The sequence below is a fragment of the Coregonus clupeaformis genome, chromosome 28 (genome assembly GCF_020615455.1).
Source record: "Coregonus clupeaformis isolate EN_2021a chromosome 28, ASM2061545v1, whole genome shotgun sequence".
Lineage (NCBI taxonomy): Eukaryota > Metazoa > Chordata > Actinopteri > Salmoniformes > Salmonidae > Coregonus > Coregonus clupeaformis.
In genome coordinates this window covers 4,632,159-4,650,091 of record NC_059219.1, presented here as the reverse complement: position 1 = coordinate 4,650,091, position 17,933 = coordinate 4,632,159, and the positions used below count along the sequence as shown (strand labels likewise).

Genomic DNA, 17,933 nt, shown 5'->3' with positions numbered 1-17,933 from the left:
CTTTGTGTCCATAAACTGTTCTGAAAGCATGAAACTGTATTTTGAAAGTTCCACAAAGCCCTAGCTTTTAAACAATTAGGATGTTGGCCTCGCAGATTTCCCCTTTAAGTTGTGCACCACATGAGGATAAGCCTGTGCATGCTGTTTGCGCACAGAATTCGACAAATCCTTTAACAGTCATCATCACAATTCAACCATGCAGAGGTATGAAGACGTGTGATTCTCTGAAGAAGTTGGGCAGAGGCGCGCTCTTTTGTTTTCCTTCGTTTTGTAATTTCCTTCGTGCCACCAAGACAGCGTTTGATCATATTTCTTGTCGCGCATAGGCCTATACATCTCTGTCACCTGGTTTAGGAGGACCTAATTAGGGAAACAAATGTTCAATTAGGCTACAACTGTGCTATAATAAAATGGATATCGGTATAATGCGGTTTTACTCCGTCTCGCGCGTAATGTGCCCTGTCTGACTCCGCTTTGCAGTCATGTCCCGGTAATCCGACACATCCAATCACCCTACCCACCGTGTGATCTGGGCAGAGATCGAGCAACACGATCGAAAGTAAAACGAATGTATATTTAAATGTAGGCGTAAGTCGTATTTAAGGTCAATGTAATGTTAGGGCCTTATACCAGAAAGTTATGTCAATTTTATTCAGGCCTACTTACAATTAAAATTGTGTGTTCAAATTATGTAGCTAAGGCGTATCTAAAAAACTTTATAAACACGGTTATATGACCGCAATGAAATGTAATACAATGTAGCGATATATTGAACATATATCCATATTTGTTTAAAACGTTGGTTTTACAGTTTGTAGATCAAATAAAGGGAACGCATACAAAGTGAAGTGCGTGCATAAAGTGTTTCAAATTGAATGGTCTTGTGCGGCATGTGGCTAATTAACAGCATTGAGTGGGTGAGGGATAGAATAAGGTAAGACGCAACAGTCTCGATCAAAAGGTAGGTTAATGTAAAAGGTTATAGACAAAGGCTTGACTTTTGGGCACATGTAACTGCCCTGAAGACGGTGGGCCTGCCGCCTGGTTTGTTGTCGCGCCAAGGACCTCTGATATCAAATTTCAGCCAGACCTTTCACTCTGCACTGTTTTACTCGGGGAATTTGAAAGGCTTGGGGGGTTGTGACATTTCTGGGGGCTGAGGAGACCTCTCCTCGTCTGCAAAATACCACCCTATAGCCCAGTCCACTATAATCAACAGTCAACCCTTTTGAAAATGTCATTAAATTGTCTCGCTGAAATTGCTCTCTGACTGTACATATAATGTTTATTATTCAGGAAAAGGCAAACGACTCAATTGTATTTGAAAATGTTTGCTAAAACACAATGGACAATGTGGTTGTAATTATCGTTGCATTTGAATCAATCCTTTTTCATTGAAGCTATACATTTCAATGGCAAAATTAGATTCCAAACCTTCTAAACCTAACGAATAGTGCGCAATTCACGAGCACTGAAAAAAATGTTTTTCACTCGGAGCATGATTTCGATGTGTTGAAACCATGAGGACATTTTCTCTAACTGTAGTATTATATTAATATTAAAATTGGAAACCATTGTATATGAAATCTATAAATATAATAATAGATCAAATCTATAAATGTGCTTGTCATAAGGATTAGTTTGAATTAAATTGGTATTAAATTCAGAATTCATAACCGGGCCTTGTTTATCATAAATAATTGTTGTGTATGAGAATCTATTGTATTATAAATATGTTATGCACTCAAGTTACTCAGGGTTTCGTATCAAGGAATTTCTCGGGGGGAAATTATCTTGATTCTCGCCTGACATGATTAGCTTAACAGCGCTTGAGTGAAGTGACCATTATACAGAAGTGTTCTGATGACTTCTGTCCTTCCTTCCACCTTCTCGGCCGTCCCTAGTTACCACAGCCACAAAGTCATAAACCCCGCCTATTTCTACAATTGATCTTCTTAAAATCTGATTTTAAACCTAACCTTAACCTTAACCCTAACCTTAACCACACTGCTAACATTAATCCTGACCCTAACCTCAAATTAACACCAAAAAGTACATTTTGTTTTCATACATTTTTACGATGGGCTATAACCAATTTTGACTTTGGATGCGCTATCTAGTGGAAACCAACCTTCTCCCATGCCAAAGGTTTTGCTCAGTTCCTGTCAGTGCCAGCGGCTGCACGCGTTTTTTCTTTGCGCGTCCCGTCCAATTAGCAAGTAGGACAGGCGCGTCTGCTGAATATGAATCCACGGGTGCGCCAATCGGAGCCTGGGAGCGCGCCACTGAGAGACGCTCTGTGTGGGTTTTCCCAGTCCAGGATAAAACTGTTTGTCTGCGTTTTGGGGAACACCGTGGGGAACTTATCTTATCACCCATCCAACTGTAGGCTACTACCAGCCACCGAGCCACGTGATTAGAATCAGCATTCCAACCGCGTCCTCTCTCTCTCCCCATGGATGTTTTTTTTTTACTGAATTGCTCGAGATAACCACCGATTGAGGACTATTTCTGTTAGGGTCCTATGCTGCGGGGCTAGCATGAGACAGAGCCCAGCACCTATCCAGCGCTCCATGGACATACCCTTCCCCAGTGCCCGGGAGGCCAGTCGGCTTCTGTAAATGAGGTGGCCATGGAGAGAAGAAGCGGCTGTGGAGTACCTCAGATCTGCTTTCTGTTTCTCTTACTGTTTTCACTGTATCCTGTCTGCTGTCGAGCCAGTTGGATGTAAGTATATTTCATTGCTTGTGATTAAGCTTTTTTGTCAAATTGCAGCTTTTTCTTTACGCATAGAATGCGATTACGTTTGGGGATGAAAGTGGTTTAGAAAGTAACTTATTGTCTCCACTGCTTACCTTGTGTCTCAGGTGGTTGGGAATAACGTCCGTGGGAGTAGCGGAGAAGCTGGGCTGCGCCAATCTCCCGCTGACGCACAAGCAGAAGGACCTGTGCAAGAGAAAGCCCCATCTTCTGCCCAGTATCAAGGACGGCGCGCGCATCGGCATCGCCGAGTGCCAGACGCAGTTCAAGCACGAGCGGTGGAACTGTTCGACCACCAAAAAGCTCTCTGTGTTCGGCTACGAGCTAACCAGTGGTAAAGACAGGCGGTTAAAATACTCGTTTTAATAGACATAAAACAATAGGGTGCTTTGTGCCCTGCTGGCATAAATTCGTGTGCACTTTTCTGGCCTATTGATAATGTTATTTTTGATTGGGTTTAATTTGGAAAATGAGACTATATTTTGGGACTATCTACTATAGTATTTATATTCCATATTCCGATATTTATTATGTGTGCCCACATAATTTAGTATTTCACCGTTTTAGGCAACTGCAGCATAAAAACAGTCCCTCAATTGTCTTTCTGTTTGATAGTGCGCCAAAAACAGGCACTTCTTCCATTTTCCATAACTCTTTACTCGTGGTCGGTTAGGTTTGAGTCATGAAAATGTTTCATGTTGGCCAGGGAGGGAAGGTGATTTGATTTGCTGACTCGAGCATCTGTATCCCCAATGGGGCGAGAGAGAGAGAACGTGTGCGCACATCTGCTTCGGTTTAACCATTCCAACACGCCACTTATCCACGGTCAAGTGCTGTCTTTGAACAGAGATCCCCTGCTCCGCTCCTAAACCAGACGGGATTATGCTAATTAGGAGATTCATGTAACATAAGAACACAGTTTCTTTGTTTTAGAGATTTAGAAATCTGTCTCCATGCAGATTCCCAAGATGGTTTAGCTATCAACATTTTATTTTCACATGAAACTCATTATTCCAAATTCCTCTCTATCCTTGTTGCACCCTGTCACATGCCATCTATCAACTTTCTTCACTCAACCCAGACGAAAAAAATCGGAGAAAAAACGGACCATATAGTTCATTTTGGTTTAGGCCTATTGCACAATACAATGGGATGGTAATGCATAGATTTAGCCTATGTCCGGACTCGGACAATCAACTGTAAAAATGTATACCCTGCTCTTTGACCACAGATGTATTTTCTTCGTATTCTAAAAGCGGGAACTTGATCTAATCGGACTCAGAGACAATGTTCTTATTGGGTTAGGGCGCAGCTAATTTTCCTTTTTGATAACGTTTGATAATATAATGCAGCACAGATAACCTAAATAACCGCAATTGTCATTTGTTTTAATGATCAAACCTTCAAAGTGCCAAACTCAGATTTGAAATGGTGATTTCTTGTTGTTCCATTTACCCACACATAAATTATGCACAAACGTTTTGGATCAACTTGTGGCTTGGACCTCTGATATTCTGTTTTTCTTTCTACATTTACCCACACATAAATTATGCACAAACGTTTTGGATCAACTTGTGGCTTGGACCTCTGATATTCTGTTTTATCCTTGATTGATTGACAGCAAAGTGTGGATAGACTATGCATCTTTAAACACTATGTCATTCTTAGAGCCTGCACTCTCTGAATAGTTAGGCTTGATGTCGGCAGGTGCCATTATGCTTCTGTTCTATCCATAAGATCCTGTATATTTTAGAGTTTTGTCTAACAAGCACATTCCATAAAATATAAACATTAGTAGGCTACCCCCTTTCACATTCACTTGGCTTTAATTTTTTTCAGCCTTTGTTCATTACAGGACATAATCTAATGTGTCTGTCCAGTGTTCAGCTTTCCAGATGGTCTTACCAGTAACTGTGATACCAGTTTGATCCATGCTACACTTTCATCATCATACCAACATGTTCTAAGTCTCTCTCTCTCTATCTCTCTCTTTCGCTCTCGTGTTATAGTAGTGAGCCAGTGCTTGTCTGTCCTCACTGAGGGTCTACTGTGGCCGCTAACCTGTGAAGTGCAACCCAACGCCCCCCTCACACAGGGCAGGACAGTTCCCATGGGGCTATGTGTCTGCTGAACTCACATCTCACTTGTATCCCTCCAGAGCTAAGATGTATTATACGACTACAGTGGATGGAAGTTATATGGCTATCTAGGCCTGTGCTACTGAGATACACAGAAGTTCTAAGGCTATAATTGTGCCATTTTCCTCTGGCTGAAGTGTTACTGGCTGAAAGGTGTGACAGTGGGATCTTTTCAGAATCCACCCATTGCAAGCTTTAGAGGTACTGTTACACAATCATCCATGCGTACCTTTGCCCTTCTAACAACCTCTTTTCATTGACACTGATAGGGACCAAGGAGACAGCGTTTATCTACGCGGTGATGGCAGCGGGGCTGGTCCAGGCAGTGACGCGCTCCTGCAGCGCGGGCAACATGACGGAGTGCGGCTGTGACACAAGCCTGCAGGGCACAGGCTCGCCCAGCGAAGGGTGGCACTGGGGCGGCTGCTCAGACCATATCCAGTACGGTACCTGGTTCAGCAGGAAGTTCATAGATAACGCAGTGAAGAATATGTCCTCAGCCAGGAGAGAGGATACACTGCTCACCATGAACCAGCACAACAGTGAAGCCGGGAGACAGGTGAGACGCAACACACACAGACCCAACACACACATACACTCAATGAGGACGAAGAACACTCACAGAGCATGTAGAACACACACACACACATACATACATACACACACACACAGTGTACAGAACAAAAACAGCACAACAATGAAGTCAGATGTTAGATTAGACACAATACACCACAGAACAAAACACATACACACACAACCGAGCTAGAGAGAGACAGTCTTTTTTTGTGAACACAGTTGTTAAGGGTACTCTGGGGAGTATGTAAAAGCTGAATAGGGCTCATGGGAGCCATAACTCTAGTAGTCAAGACTCTAGCAGGTGTAGGGTTCATTGTGTCTGAACGAATGACTGATATGACAGTACTAATCTAGCACCGTGAAAGGAATCATAGCTATTATAGTTCTGGGTTTGGTTCACCATATGGGGTTGGAGAGGAGTGAGGACCAGATCATCCAGTGTTTAATAGAATTTATCACACACTGTTAAAAATACTCTCAGGAGATGTTCTAGGAAGTGTGTGTGTGTGTGTGTGTGTGTGTGTTAGAGAGAGCGGGAACAGATAGATTGGAGGAAACAGAATAGAGGGAAGGGAGAACAAGAAGGTCAGTGTGAGAGGGGGATGCTCAGACAGGACAGAAGGAGAGAGGGGGAAGAAAGTGTGTGACATCCTCTCTAATATGAGTTAATGGGTGAGGCGTGACAGCGCGACTAATGTATGTTCACAGCCATTCAAGCAGACACAAGGCCATCTAAATTGTAGCAACGGTCATCAAAATTGTTAAAAGGTTTTAAAACCAATTCTAATAAATGCAACAGTTGGACAATGGATGAAGATACTTCAAACGTTTTGAAATTGTATAATCCATCGGATATTGATTTAATTATAGCACATTTTGGTTGGAGATTGAGGTGTAGGCCACTCAGGAACATTCAATGTTGTCTTGGTAAGTAACTCCAGTGTATATTTGGCCTTGCGTTTTAGGTTATTGTCCTGCTGAAAGGTGGATTTGTCTACCAGTGTCTGTTGGAAAGCAAACTGAACCAGGTTTTCCTCTAGGACCTTGCCTGTGCTTAGCTCTATTCCTTTTCTTTTTATCCTAAAAAACTGCCTAGTCCTTGCTGATGAAAAGCATACTCATAACATGATGCAGCCACCACCATGCTTGAAAATGTGAAGAGTGGTACTCAGTGATGTGTTGTGTTGGATTTGTCCCAAACATAATGCTTTGTTATTTCAGACAAAAAGTTAATTTCTTTGCCACATTAGTGCCTTATTGCAAACAGGATGCATGTTTTGGAGTATTTCTAGTCTGTACAGGCTTCCTTCTTTTCACTCTGTCAATTAGGTTAGTATTGTGGAGTAACTACAATGTTGTTGATCCATCCTCAGTTTTCTCCTATCACAGCCATTTAACTCTGTAACTGGTTTAAAATCACCATTGGCCTCATGGTGAAATCCCTGTGTGTTTTCCTTCCTCTCCGTCAACTGAGTTAGGAAGATGCCTGTATCTTTGTAGTGACTGGGTGTATTGATATACCATCCAAAGTGTAATTCATAACTTCACCATGCTCAAAGGGATATTCAATGTGAGCTTTAATTATATATATTTTTATCTACCAATAGGTGCCCTTCTTTGCAAGGCATTGGAAAACATCCCTTGTCTTTGTCATTGAATCTGTGCTTGAAATTCACTGCTTGATTGAGGGACCTTGCAGATAATTGTATGTGTGGGGTACAGAGATGGGGCAGTCATTCAAAAATCATGTTGAACACCATTATTGTCAATGCAACTTATTATCTGACATTTTTACTCCCAAAGTTATTTAGGCTTGCATAACAGAGGTTGAATACTTATTGACTCAAGACATTTCAGCTTTTCATTTTCTATTAATTTGTAAAATTATAGGGTTTTTAATCCATTTTAAATTCAGGCTGTAACACAACAAAATGTGGAAAAAGTCAAGGGGTGTGAATAGTTTCTGAAGGCACTGTATACATTTTGTTATTGTATCAGGTATTTTTTTTTAAATATATACAGTGGGGAGAACAAGTATTTGATACACTGCCGATTTTGCAGGTTTTCCTACTTACAAAGCATGTAAAGGTCTGTCATTTTTATCATAGGTACACTTCAACTGTGAGAGACGGAATCTAAAACAAAAATCCAGAAAATCACATTGTATGATTTTTTAGTAATTAATTTGCATTTTATTGCATGACATAAGTATTTGATACATCAGAAAAGCAGAACTTAATATTTGGTATAGAAACCTTTGTTTGCAATTACAGAGATCATATGTTTCCTGTAAGTCTTGACCAGGTTTGCACACACTGCAGCAGGGATTTTGGCCCACTCCTCCATACAGACCTTCTCCAAATCCTTCAGGTTTCGGGGCTGTCGCTGGGCAATATGGACTTTCAGCTCCCTCCAAAGATGTTCTATTGGGTTCAGGCCTGGAAACTGGCTAGGCCACTCCAGGACCTTGAGATGCTTCTTACGGAGCCACTCCTTAGTTGCCCTGGCTGTGTGTTCCGGGTCGTTGTCATGCTGGAAGACCCAGCCCAGACCCATCTTCAATGCTCTTACTGAGGGAAGGAGGTTGTTGGCCAAGATCTCGCGATACATGGCCCCATCCGTCCTCCCCTCAATACGGTGCAGTCGTCCTGTCCCCTTTGCAGAAAAGCATCCCCAAAGAATGATGTTTCCACCGCCATGCTTCATGGTTGGGATGGTGTTCTTGGGGTTGTACTCATCCTTCTTCTTCCTCCAAACACGGCGAGTGGAGTTTAGACCAAAAATCTCTATTTTCGTCTCATCAGACCACATGACCTTCTCCCATTCCTCCTCTGGATCATCCAGATGGTCATTGGCAAACTTCAGACGGGCCTGAACATGCGCTGGCTTGAGCAGGGGGACCTTGCATGCGCTGCAGGATTTTAATCCATTAATCGAGTGTGTTACTAATGGTTGTCTTTGAGACTGTGGTCCCAGCTCTCTTCAGGTCATTGACCAGGTCCTGCTGTGTAGTTCTGGGCTGATCCCTCACCTTCCTCATGATCATTGATGCCCCACGAGGTGAGATCTTGCATGGAGCCCCAGACCGAGGGTGATTGACCGTCATCTTGAACTTTTTCCATTTTCTAATAATTGCGCCAACAGTTGTTGCCTTCTCACCAAGCTGCTTGCCTATTGTCCTGTAGCCCATCCCAGCCTTGTGCAGGTCTACAATTTTATCCCTGATGTCCTTACACAGCTCTCTGGTCTTGGCCTTTGTGGAGAGGTTGGAGTCTGTTTGATTGAGTGTGTGGACAGGTGTCTTTTATACAGGTAACGAGTTCAAACAGGTGCAGTTAATACAGGTAATGAGTGGAGAACAGGAGGGCTTCTTAAAGAAAAACGAACAGGTCTGTGAGAGCCGGAATTCTTACTGGTTGGTAGGTGATCAAATACTTATGTCATGCAATAAAATGCAAATTAATTACTTAAAAATCATACAATGTGATTTTCTGGATTTTTGTTTTAGATTCCGTCTCTCACAGTTGAAGTGTACCTATGATAAAAAGTGCAGACCTCTAAGCATGCTTTGTAAGTAGGAAAACCTGCAAAATCGGCAGTGTATCAAATACTTGTTCTCCCCACTGTATTTAGTGTTAAAATAAATACAATTATAGGTGCCTCATTTGCATAAATACACAGGCTGTATATATGAATAAATTAACATAAGGGGGTGGAAGAGGGCTGCAACTACCCAACACTTTCTCTGTCTAACCCTGCGCTGTCTAGACTGCCTCATTAATTACGGTGGTTGTTACATTCTCTTGCATAATTCAACGTGTGTAGGATACCCTCGGATAAAAAAGTCAACAAATTGGCTCTAGATTACACCTATCTAAACGTACTTGACATTGTTTGCGACTGCGAGATCAGACATATCACTATCATCCCAGTGTTCATATTTGGGAGTTTCTTTCATTTCACGGCATCTACTTTGTAAACATTTCAACTGTATTAAATGATAACTTTTTTAATTCCACAAAAAATGAACACCCATCAAAATAAAGTTATCTTTCTCGTCTTTCTTGTGATGTACGTGTTGAGACAATGCGTTAAATCCCAGACGAAGCTTTAGTGTTCTTATAAATAAGTCAACGGTAAAACAATGTATTCCATTGAGCCGGGTGTGTTTGACAGGTCATTACAAACATTTCCGCGGTTGTAACGCTAACGGAAAAAAAACGTCAGGCACAACCAAGAATATGAAGGAGTCGCAGGAGTAAAATGAAAGCAATCAATCCAGCAAGATTTAAGTGACAAGTGGATTTTGCATCCCTCAAACATAGGAAATAGATGGTTGAAAAAGACAGATCCTCAGGTGGGCGGGGCATGCACGTTACACACTTACTGGGTTCCTCTCTGATCAACTAGCCACTGTCAAGAGGAGAGGGCTTCACCACTGGAGAGGGATGTGGATACAATGGCAGCAGTGTATCTGTTTACTGTAACACACACTCTTTCTTGTGCATACTCATACACACAAAGACAGACACACACACACACACACACACACACACACACACACACACACACACACACACACACACACACAAGCTTTCCAACTAAACTGAACCGACAGGGAAGAGGGGGTGGGAGAAGAGGTGGAAAAGGGGTGAAAGTGGTGGGTTCTTCTGGAGTCATCCAAAGACCACTGTAGAGCCCTGGGGTTTGTGGTCATAGAAAATGTATCCTCTATCTCTCAGTTTAAACTGTGAAGGACAGTGTAACTTTTGTTCCAGGGAGTCTATTCTGTCAGAGTTAGAAGTAGAATGCACAAACCTCAGGACTCATGTTACAGTCCCAGTTACAGTCCACGATCCAGCATTCAGAACAATAGATAATGATTTTGATCAAAACGTTCCCACAGCGTTTGTGTGAACAAAAGGCAGTCTCTATCAAACAGAGTTCTGGTAGCTAGTCTGTCGTAACATTTACAGTGTTTGTTCTGTTGTAATTCCTAACTCCATCTTCCCCATCTTTCCCCTTTTCAGGCTGTCGCCAAGACGATGGCCACCGACTGCCGTTGCCACGGCGTGTCGGGCTCGTGCGCCGTCAAGACATGCTGGCGCACCATGGCGTCGTTCGAGCGCGTGGGCAACTTCCTGAAGGAGCGCTATGAGGGAAGTGTGCAGGTGCTGGACCGCTCCAATAGGAAGGTGAGGAGGAAGGAGAAGGACCAGCGTCGCGTGCCCATCGGGAAGGAAGAACTTATCTTCCTCAACAAGTCTCCTAACTACTGTCTGGAGGACCGGCGCTGGGACGTGGCGGGCACTAGAGGGCGCCGGTGTAACCGCACCTCGGCCGGCTCCGACGGGTGTAACCTGCTCTGCTGCGGTCGAGGGTATAATACACACGTGGTTCGCCACGTAGAGAGGTGCGAGTGTAAGTTTGTGTGGTGTTGTTATGTGAGGTGTCAGAAGTGTGAGAGCATGAACGACATGCACACCTGTAAATAGGGAGAGGGAGGCAGGTGATGACACACACACACACACACACTCACACACACACACACACACACACACACACACACCATCCCCAATGAGAGACTAAAAGACTCCCCCCATCATTCCTCTCTCCCATGGACAAAGGGGACGCAGCATCAACAACCCTCCATCTCAACCCTCAGGAAGACAGTATTTATACACCGCACCATCAGAGGTGGACAAAGACAGTGGAAAATAGTTGATTTTGATTGGCTTAGCCTTGTAGGAGGCTATCCAATGGGACAGGAGTTCCACAGTGTTTGAGGCTTGAGCATCCACATACTCTGATTACCAAACATGGACATCTCCACAATTTACTCAGAGGAGGATAAATGAGCCTCAAAACTCGGACTCAATGATAAAAACAAACTGAACTTTGATGAAAGTTAAAACGTCACTCTTCAAGTCATCAAATGGACTCAGTGAATGTTGTCTAAGAGGAGAACAAAGGGACGACGACTCAGTCCTGCAGGGCAGCAACAGCTTTAGAGGACTGTAGAGTAGATGCAGGAAACAAACAGTGTCAGTACATTTCCAGATCAGAACAAAGTTTCATATAGACAACAGCAGGCTAGAGCCATAGACAGTACAGGGATTGGGCAACCGTCAGAGGTTGCCATCTTTTGTATAATTTCTATGACTCTGTTACAGGCTAGGGAGTAAGGACAGATCCTGCTTCCACCCATGGCTTTATGGTGATTGATGGTGGATAGATTAGGCTTATTCTTGTTGGAAAGGTCGAGAGAAGCAGTATCAATGCATAGAAATAAGTCTTGAAATAATCATTCAAATGCTTTGTATTTTTGGAATAAACTGTTAATGATTTAAAAAATATATATGGTACCATGACATTTTTATTTGAGAAATTTTGGAAAGATTTCTTGAAACCTAAAATATATTTTTACTATTCAGATTGCAAAATTCAGAGCAGAGTAAAGCTACAGGTGCTTTAATTGATAATATGTCAAATTACGTAGTATTTTTGTAAATTGTTTACATTTTGTAAATATTAAATTATGCTGTATCACACGATGAGAGTGTCTTAAGATTCAAGCCCATCCAATGCTCTCAGACATACAGTTTGTGTTTGTCAAAGATGGTTTTCTGTTTGTCATCATAAGCTCCTTTGTTGTTCTTTTCCTGTCCAATCCACTTTTTCTCTTTCCTATGTTTGTGTGTGTCTTGTTGGATCCAAAACCAGCTATAAATGAAGGAATGCATCAATGGAATGGAGCAGTTTGTTCTCAGTAGACCCACTGGCAGCAGGACTGTGGAGATACTTGAGTTGGTTTCTGAGCATTCCTCTTGCTGTCTCTAAGAATTTAAACCTCTTCCGTCTCTTCCTCTCTCCTTTCTTTTCCTCTCTCACTCTCTTTCCATTTTCAGTCTCTCTATTCCTTTACCTCTGTCCACCTCTCTCGCTCTTGCTTTCATTCTCTCTTTCGCTCTTTCTCTCTCTCTCTCTCTCTCTCTCTCTCTCTCTCTCTCTCTCTCTCTCTCTCTCTCTCTCTCTCTCTCTCTCTCTCTCTCCTGAATGAGAGGCTGTGCTATGTGAGAAGTGGCGATGCTATGCTAAATACCGCGAGTGCTTTCTCTTAAAGAGCCTTTAAAAAGCTAACGATACTGACCCTTCAATTTCCCTTAAGCTTCCAGCACTATGACTTATTGGTGAGAGGATAGGGGGAAACCCAGACCTAAAGAAGGTGGGAAGAGTCGGAGGAGAGGAGAGCGGTTGACGACAAGGATTTTCATTCAGGTTTTTGTTTTCAGAGGACTGCTTTCAGGAATCAGGTGCTCCAGTTACATTCCGAGAATTCACAAAATAAATGGAGGATTACTTATGTCTTATTTCTGGCCGTCCCTTTTCAGTTAAATTAGTCCATAAAGTGAGATACTAAGGACATAATTACATTTTAGCAGACGCTCTTATCCAGAGAAACGTACAGTAGTGTGTGCATACATTTTTGTACTGGTCCCCCATGGGAATTGAACCCACATCCCTGGCATTGAAAGCACCATGCTCTACCAACTGAGCCACATGGGCCCACATGAGGGTCCATTATATCCTGTATTAAAGTTATTTGGCTCTTTTGAAAGTATTTTTCATTGATCTAATCTGTATCTGAACTTCTCAGTCTGAATCGTCTCCTTGTATGTCTATGCCTCAGTCAAAATGACAAAATATTCATAGTGTAGGTCAACACTCTCAATCATGGCCATGCTCCTCTCATTCTCTGTCCACAAGACCAAAATAAATCTTTACCTCTTACGCTTAACTCAATAAATATATTTTCCCCCCTCTCCAACTTTTAAAATAAACACTTTAAATTAATCCAGACTATTCATGGATAACTTATTTTCATTCATCTGTAGTCTCCCTTGAAGCCTGTGGCCGACTGTAGTTTGACACATGAGGAGGAGGAACCTAGCACATGTTTGACTTCTGGTGAGTTTATTTTAACAGGACAGAGGGAAACACTAACTGGGCCTTGTAAGATGTCACTCTCACCAAACAGATGAAGACCAGGGGTGTATTCATTACGCCAATTCTGTTGCAAAACGTTTTTTAAATGTAAGCAAACGGAACGAAACAGGGATGGACCTACCTGAATTTGTCCGATAGAAACTCTGAACGGTTTCTGTAATGAATACACCCAATGTTTCTAAGATGGAGGGCTTTGCCACATAATCTAGAACCCATGTAAACACATTCAGAGAAACAGACTGCCAGTCTAATCCACTACACAGTCTAATCCACTACACATTGTGGCCTTGAGGGTCCGTTTATATATATGATACAATGAAAAACAGTGTGAATATGGATGGATACTGTTCTGGGTTGATTCAACAGGAGATCCACAGCTGAAAACAATGCCTATTCCAGTCAGTCAACCCCAGACTAGTTTTTCTCAGTGTTATTTCTTAGCCAATCACAGAGGGGGTGAGGATTTGCGTCAAAGGAGCTATGAGAGCCCCGTCAGCATAGTAATATCTGCTTAATAGAACACATTGGGACCCAGTGAAAACCCAGTGACACTGACTTTTGTTTGAAGCTGATGTGCTCCATCCATGCCCACAGAGTTGGACGCATTCATTAGTGGACCATAAGTCATGTTTTGTCTCTGTTTGGATTTGATATATATTTTTTCATGTTTTCCATGGGCAGTACTTGTGCATCCAAGCATAAAAACATAGTAGACTGAGCCAAGTTTTATGTTCTTTTCAGACTGTGTCTTTCCTTGACTGTGTGTTCTCATGTGTCCGGAATCTCACAGGGCTGTCCATCGCAACCCCTGCCAGTCGGCATGGGTTCAACCCTTAGGAGTTTGGCTGGACGGAGCATTCTTGGTGCCAGTGCCCTCTAACCCTAAGGCAGGCATCCAGAGCATACATCACCACACTTAAGATTCTCAACACAACACTCACTCTTCCCTCTCCTCGACTTTCGACCTGATTCCTCTTTCTGCCTAATGAGTGGTATCCCCTATCTGACTTTATTTCTCTCTCTCTCTCTCTCTCTCTCTCTCTCTCTCTCTCTCTCTCTCTCTCTCTCTCTCTCTCTCTCTCTCTCTCTCTCTCTCTCTCTCTCTCTCTCTCTCTCTTTCCACTCCTTCTCTGTATTTCTTCCAGATAGATCTCACTCACTATCTTTCTTATTATAATATGAGCAGCAGTGGAGGCTGGTGGGAGGAGCTATAGGAGGACGGGCTCATTGAAATGGCTGGAATGGAATACATGGAATGGAGTCAAACATGTGGTTTCCATATGTTTGATGTGTTAGATACCATTCCATTAATTCCATTCCAGCCATTTCAATGAGCCCGTCCTCCTATAGCTCCTTTCACCAGCCTCCACTGATGAGCAGAGCATTTATAGCCAACCATTTCAACAGGTCCTTGCAGCACTGCTCTCTTTCTGTACTCTCTGCTGTCCTCTTGAGTTCAAATGCAGGCATTGCATGATAATGTAGACAACATAGACAAACCTGCCAGAGAAAATTAATGAACATGCACCCAGATTTCCCAGCCGCAATCCACTAAGTCAAATAAGAAATCCTCTTTTTAAAAATGTTGCTATGTAATCCAGAAACCACTAATCCTGCATTGGGGATGATAGATGCTCTTATTGGGATGACTAATCAGGAAGTAATCTCAGCAAATCTGGTGACAAAGGAGAAGGACAGAGTGTTTTCTTAGAGCCTTCAGAAATACTTTTTTAGCCTTGACCTTTACAGGCGCTGAGAGCCAGATGACATACATGGATATCTTTATGGGTTGAAGGGGTTGGAAGGAGGTTAAGGGTCACACAAGCTTACCATTTCCTGAAACGACTGGAAGCTTTTCATATGTTTGCCATCACATTTAATTAAAAGAGTGTCTGTATAGGCTAATATGCACAGCAGATGTCCAAGACATGTCAAGTAATAATACTGTAGCACTTTAAAACTATGTTTGGCTTCCACTAGCTTTAGTGTATCTCTGTTCCAATGGAGATTGAACAATGGTTCTGTCCACGATGATAAGTACAGATGTAGGATCTTAATTTGATCACCCTGTTGCAGGAGAACTTTCCTGCAATGCAGGAAATGTAAAACGTGTTGTGTATTTGAGATTTAAAAAGGCTTCTGAAGTTTGTAACTTCCACTTGGTAATTTCAGACTTGATTTTCCCTTACGATGTATCAACCCTTACAAAAATGTAAGTTAATTATAATACACATAATAATTCACATTTCCTGTTGCTGCAGGATTATTCCTGCTGTAGCAAATTGGCTCAAATGAAGATCCTACATCTGTATTGGTGTTGGCAGAATGACTCCACAACGTCTGTATCCAATTACCATTGTACTCGTGTCATCTGTATCGGCAAAGACACAGGGGACGTAATGGCCACAGGACAGGAGCTACAGAGCATAATCACGGAATTGAAGGAGACAGACAGAGAGAGAGAGAGAGAGAGTGAGAGAGAGAGATAGAGATAGAGAAGAGAGTGATGGGACTGTGGTAAAAGAGGTGGTGAACTGCCATTTCAGAATTGAAGCTAAGATCTACAAAGGAAAATATTCTTACTTTGGATAATTACCATGAATTTGCCATGAAAGTGCTTTACCAGTCTTATCCAAATGTACTATTTACTGTACTTGGATGGCCCCTTTGTGGGGAGAGTAACTGCACCTCAAAATACACCCTTTACCCTTTACACCCTGACCCCTAATCTATAACCCCTGACAAGGAAATACAGTCCATTACCTGTGTTGGTCTGGAAGTAGATGACAGGGTTGTACAGTGGGGAAAAAAAGTATTTAGTCAGCCACCAATTGTGCAAGTTCTCCCACTTAAAAAGATGAGAGAGGCCTGTAATTTTCATCATAGGTACACGTCAACTATGACAGACAAATTGAGGAAAAAAAATCCAGAAAACCACATTGTAGGATTTTTTATGAATTTATTTGCAAAATATGGTGGAAAATAAGTATTTGGTCACCTACAAACAAGCAAGATTTCTGGCTCTCACAGACCTGTAACTTCTTCTTTAAGAGGCTCCTCTGTCCTCCACTCGTTACCTGTATGAACTTGTTATCAGTATAAAAGACACCTGTCCACAACCTCAAACTGTCACACTCCAAACTCCACTATGGCCAAGACCAAAGAGCTGTCAAAAGACACCAGAAACAAAATTGTAGACCTGCACCAGGCTGGGAAGACTGAATCTGCAATAGGTAAGCAGCTTGGTTTGAATAAATCAACTGTGGGAGCAATTATTAGGAAATGGAAGACATACAAGACCACTGATAATCTCCCTTGATCTGGGGCTCCACGCAAGATCTCACCCCGTGGGGTCAAAATGATCACAAGAACGGTGAGCAAAAATCCCAGAACCACACGGGGGGACCTAGTGAATGACCTGCAGAGAGCTGGGACCAAAGTAACAAAGCCTACCATCAGTAACACACTACGCCGCCAGGGACTCAAATCCTGCAGTGCCAGACGTGTCCCCCTGCTTAAGCCAGTACATGTCCAGGCCCGTCTGAAGTTTGCTAGAGTGCATTTGGATGATCCAGAAGAGGATTGGGAGAATGTCATATGGTCAGATGAAACCAAAATAGAACTTTTTGGTAAAAACTCAACTCGTCGTGTTTGGAGGACAAAGAATGCTGAGTTGCATCCAAAGAACACCATACCTACTGTGAAGCATGGGGGTGGAAACATCATACTTTGGGGCTGTTTTTCTGCAAAGGGACGAGGACGACTGATCCGTGTAAAGGAAAGAATGAATGGGGCCATGTATCGTGAGATTTTGAGTGAAAACCTCCTTCCATCAGCAAGGGCATTGAAGATGAAACGTGGCTGGGTCTTTCAGCATGACAATGATCCCAAACACACCGCCCGGGCAACGAAGGAGTGGCTTCGTAAGAAGCATTTCAAGGTCCTGGAGTGGCCTAGCCAGTCTCCAGATCTCAACCCCATAGAAAATCTTTGGAGGGAGTTGAAAGTCTGTGTTGCCCAGCGACAGCCCCAAAACATCACTGCTCTAGAGGAGATCTGCATGGAGCAATGGGCCAAAATACCAGCAACAGTGTGTGAAAACCTTGTGAAGACTTACAGAAAACGTTTGACCTGTGTCATTGCCAACAAAGGGTATATAACAAAGTATTGAGAAACTTTTGTTATTGACCAAATACTTATTTTCCACCATAATTTGCAAATAAATTCATTAAAAATCCTACAATGTGATTTTCTGGATTTCTTTTCTAATTTTGTCTGTCATAGTTGACGTGTACCTATGATGAAAATTACAGGCCTCTCTCATCTTTTTAAGTGGGAGAACTTGCACAATTGGTGGCTGACTAAATACTTTTTTTCCCCACTGTATATGGGACTGGACTTGGCCAGGTAGGTGGGCAGTATGGCCAGGAGATGAGGGATGGGGCTGAGACC

General features: G+C 42.6%; 1 protein-coding gene across 1 annotated transcript; it reads left to right on the top strand.

Annotated features, from left to right (window-relative positions):
* The first annotated feature begins 2,235 nt into the window (after positions 1-2,235).
* On the top strand, positions 2,236-11,966 carry LOC121542307 (protein Wnt-16-like). The gene is made up of 4 exons (XM_041851701.2): positions 2,236-2,727; positions 2,868-3,094; positions 5,168-5,457; positions 10,505-11,966. The coding sequence occupies exons 1-4, from the start codon at positions 2,633-2,635 to the stop codon at positions 10,967-10,969; spliced, it is 1,077 nt and encodes a 358-aa protein (XP_041707635.1). The 5' UTR covers positions 2,236-2,632; the 3' UTR covers positions 10,970-11,966.
* The last annotated feature ends 5,967 nt before the right edge of the window (positions 11,967-17,933 follow it).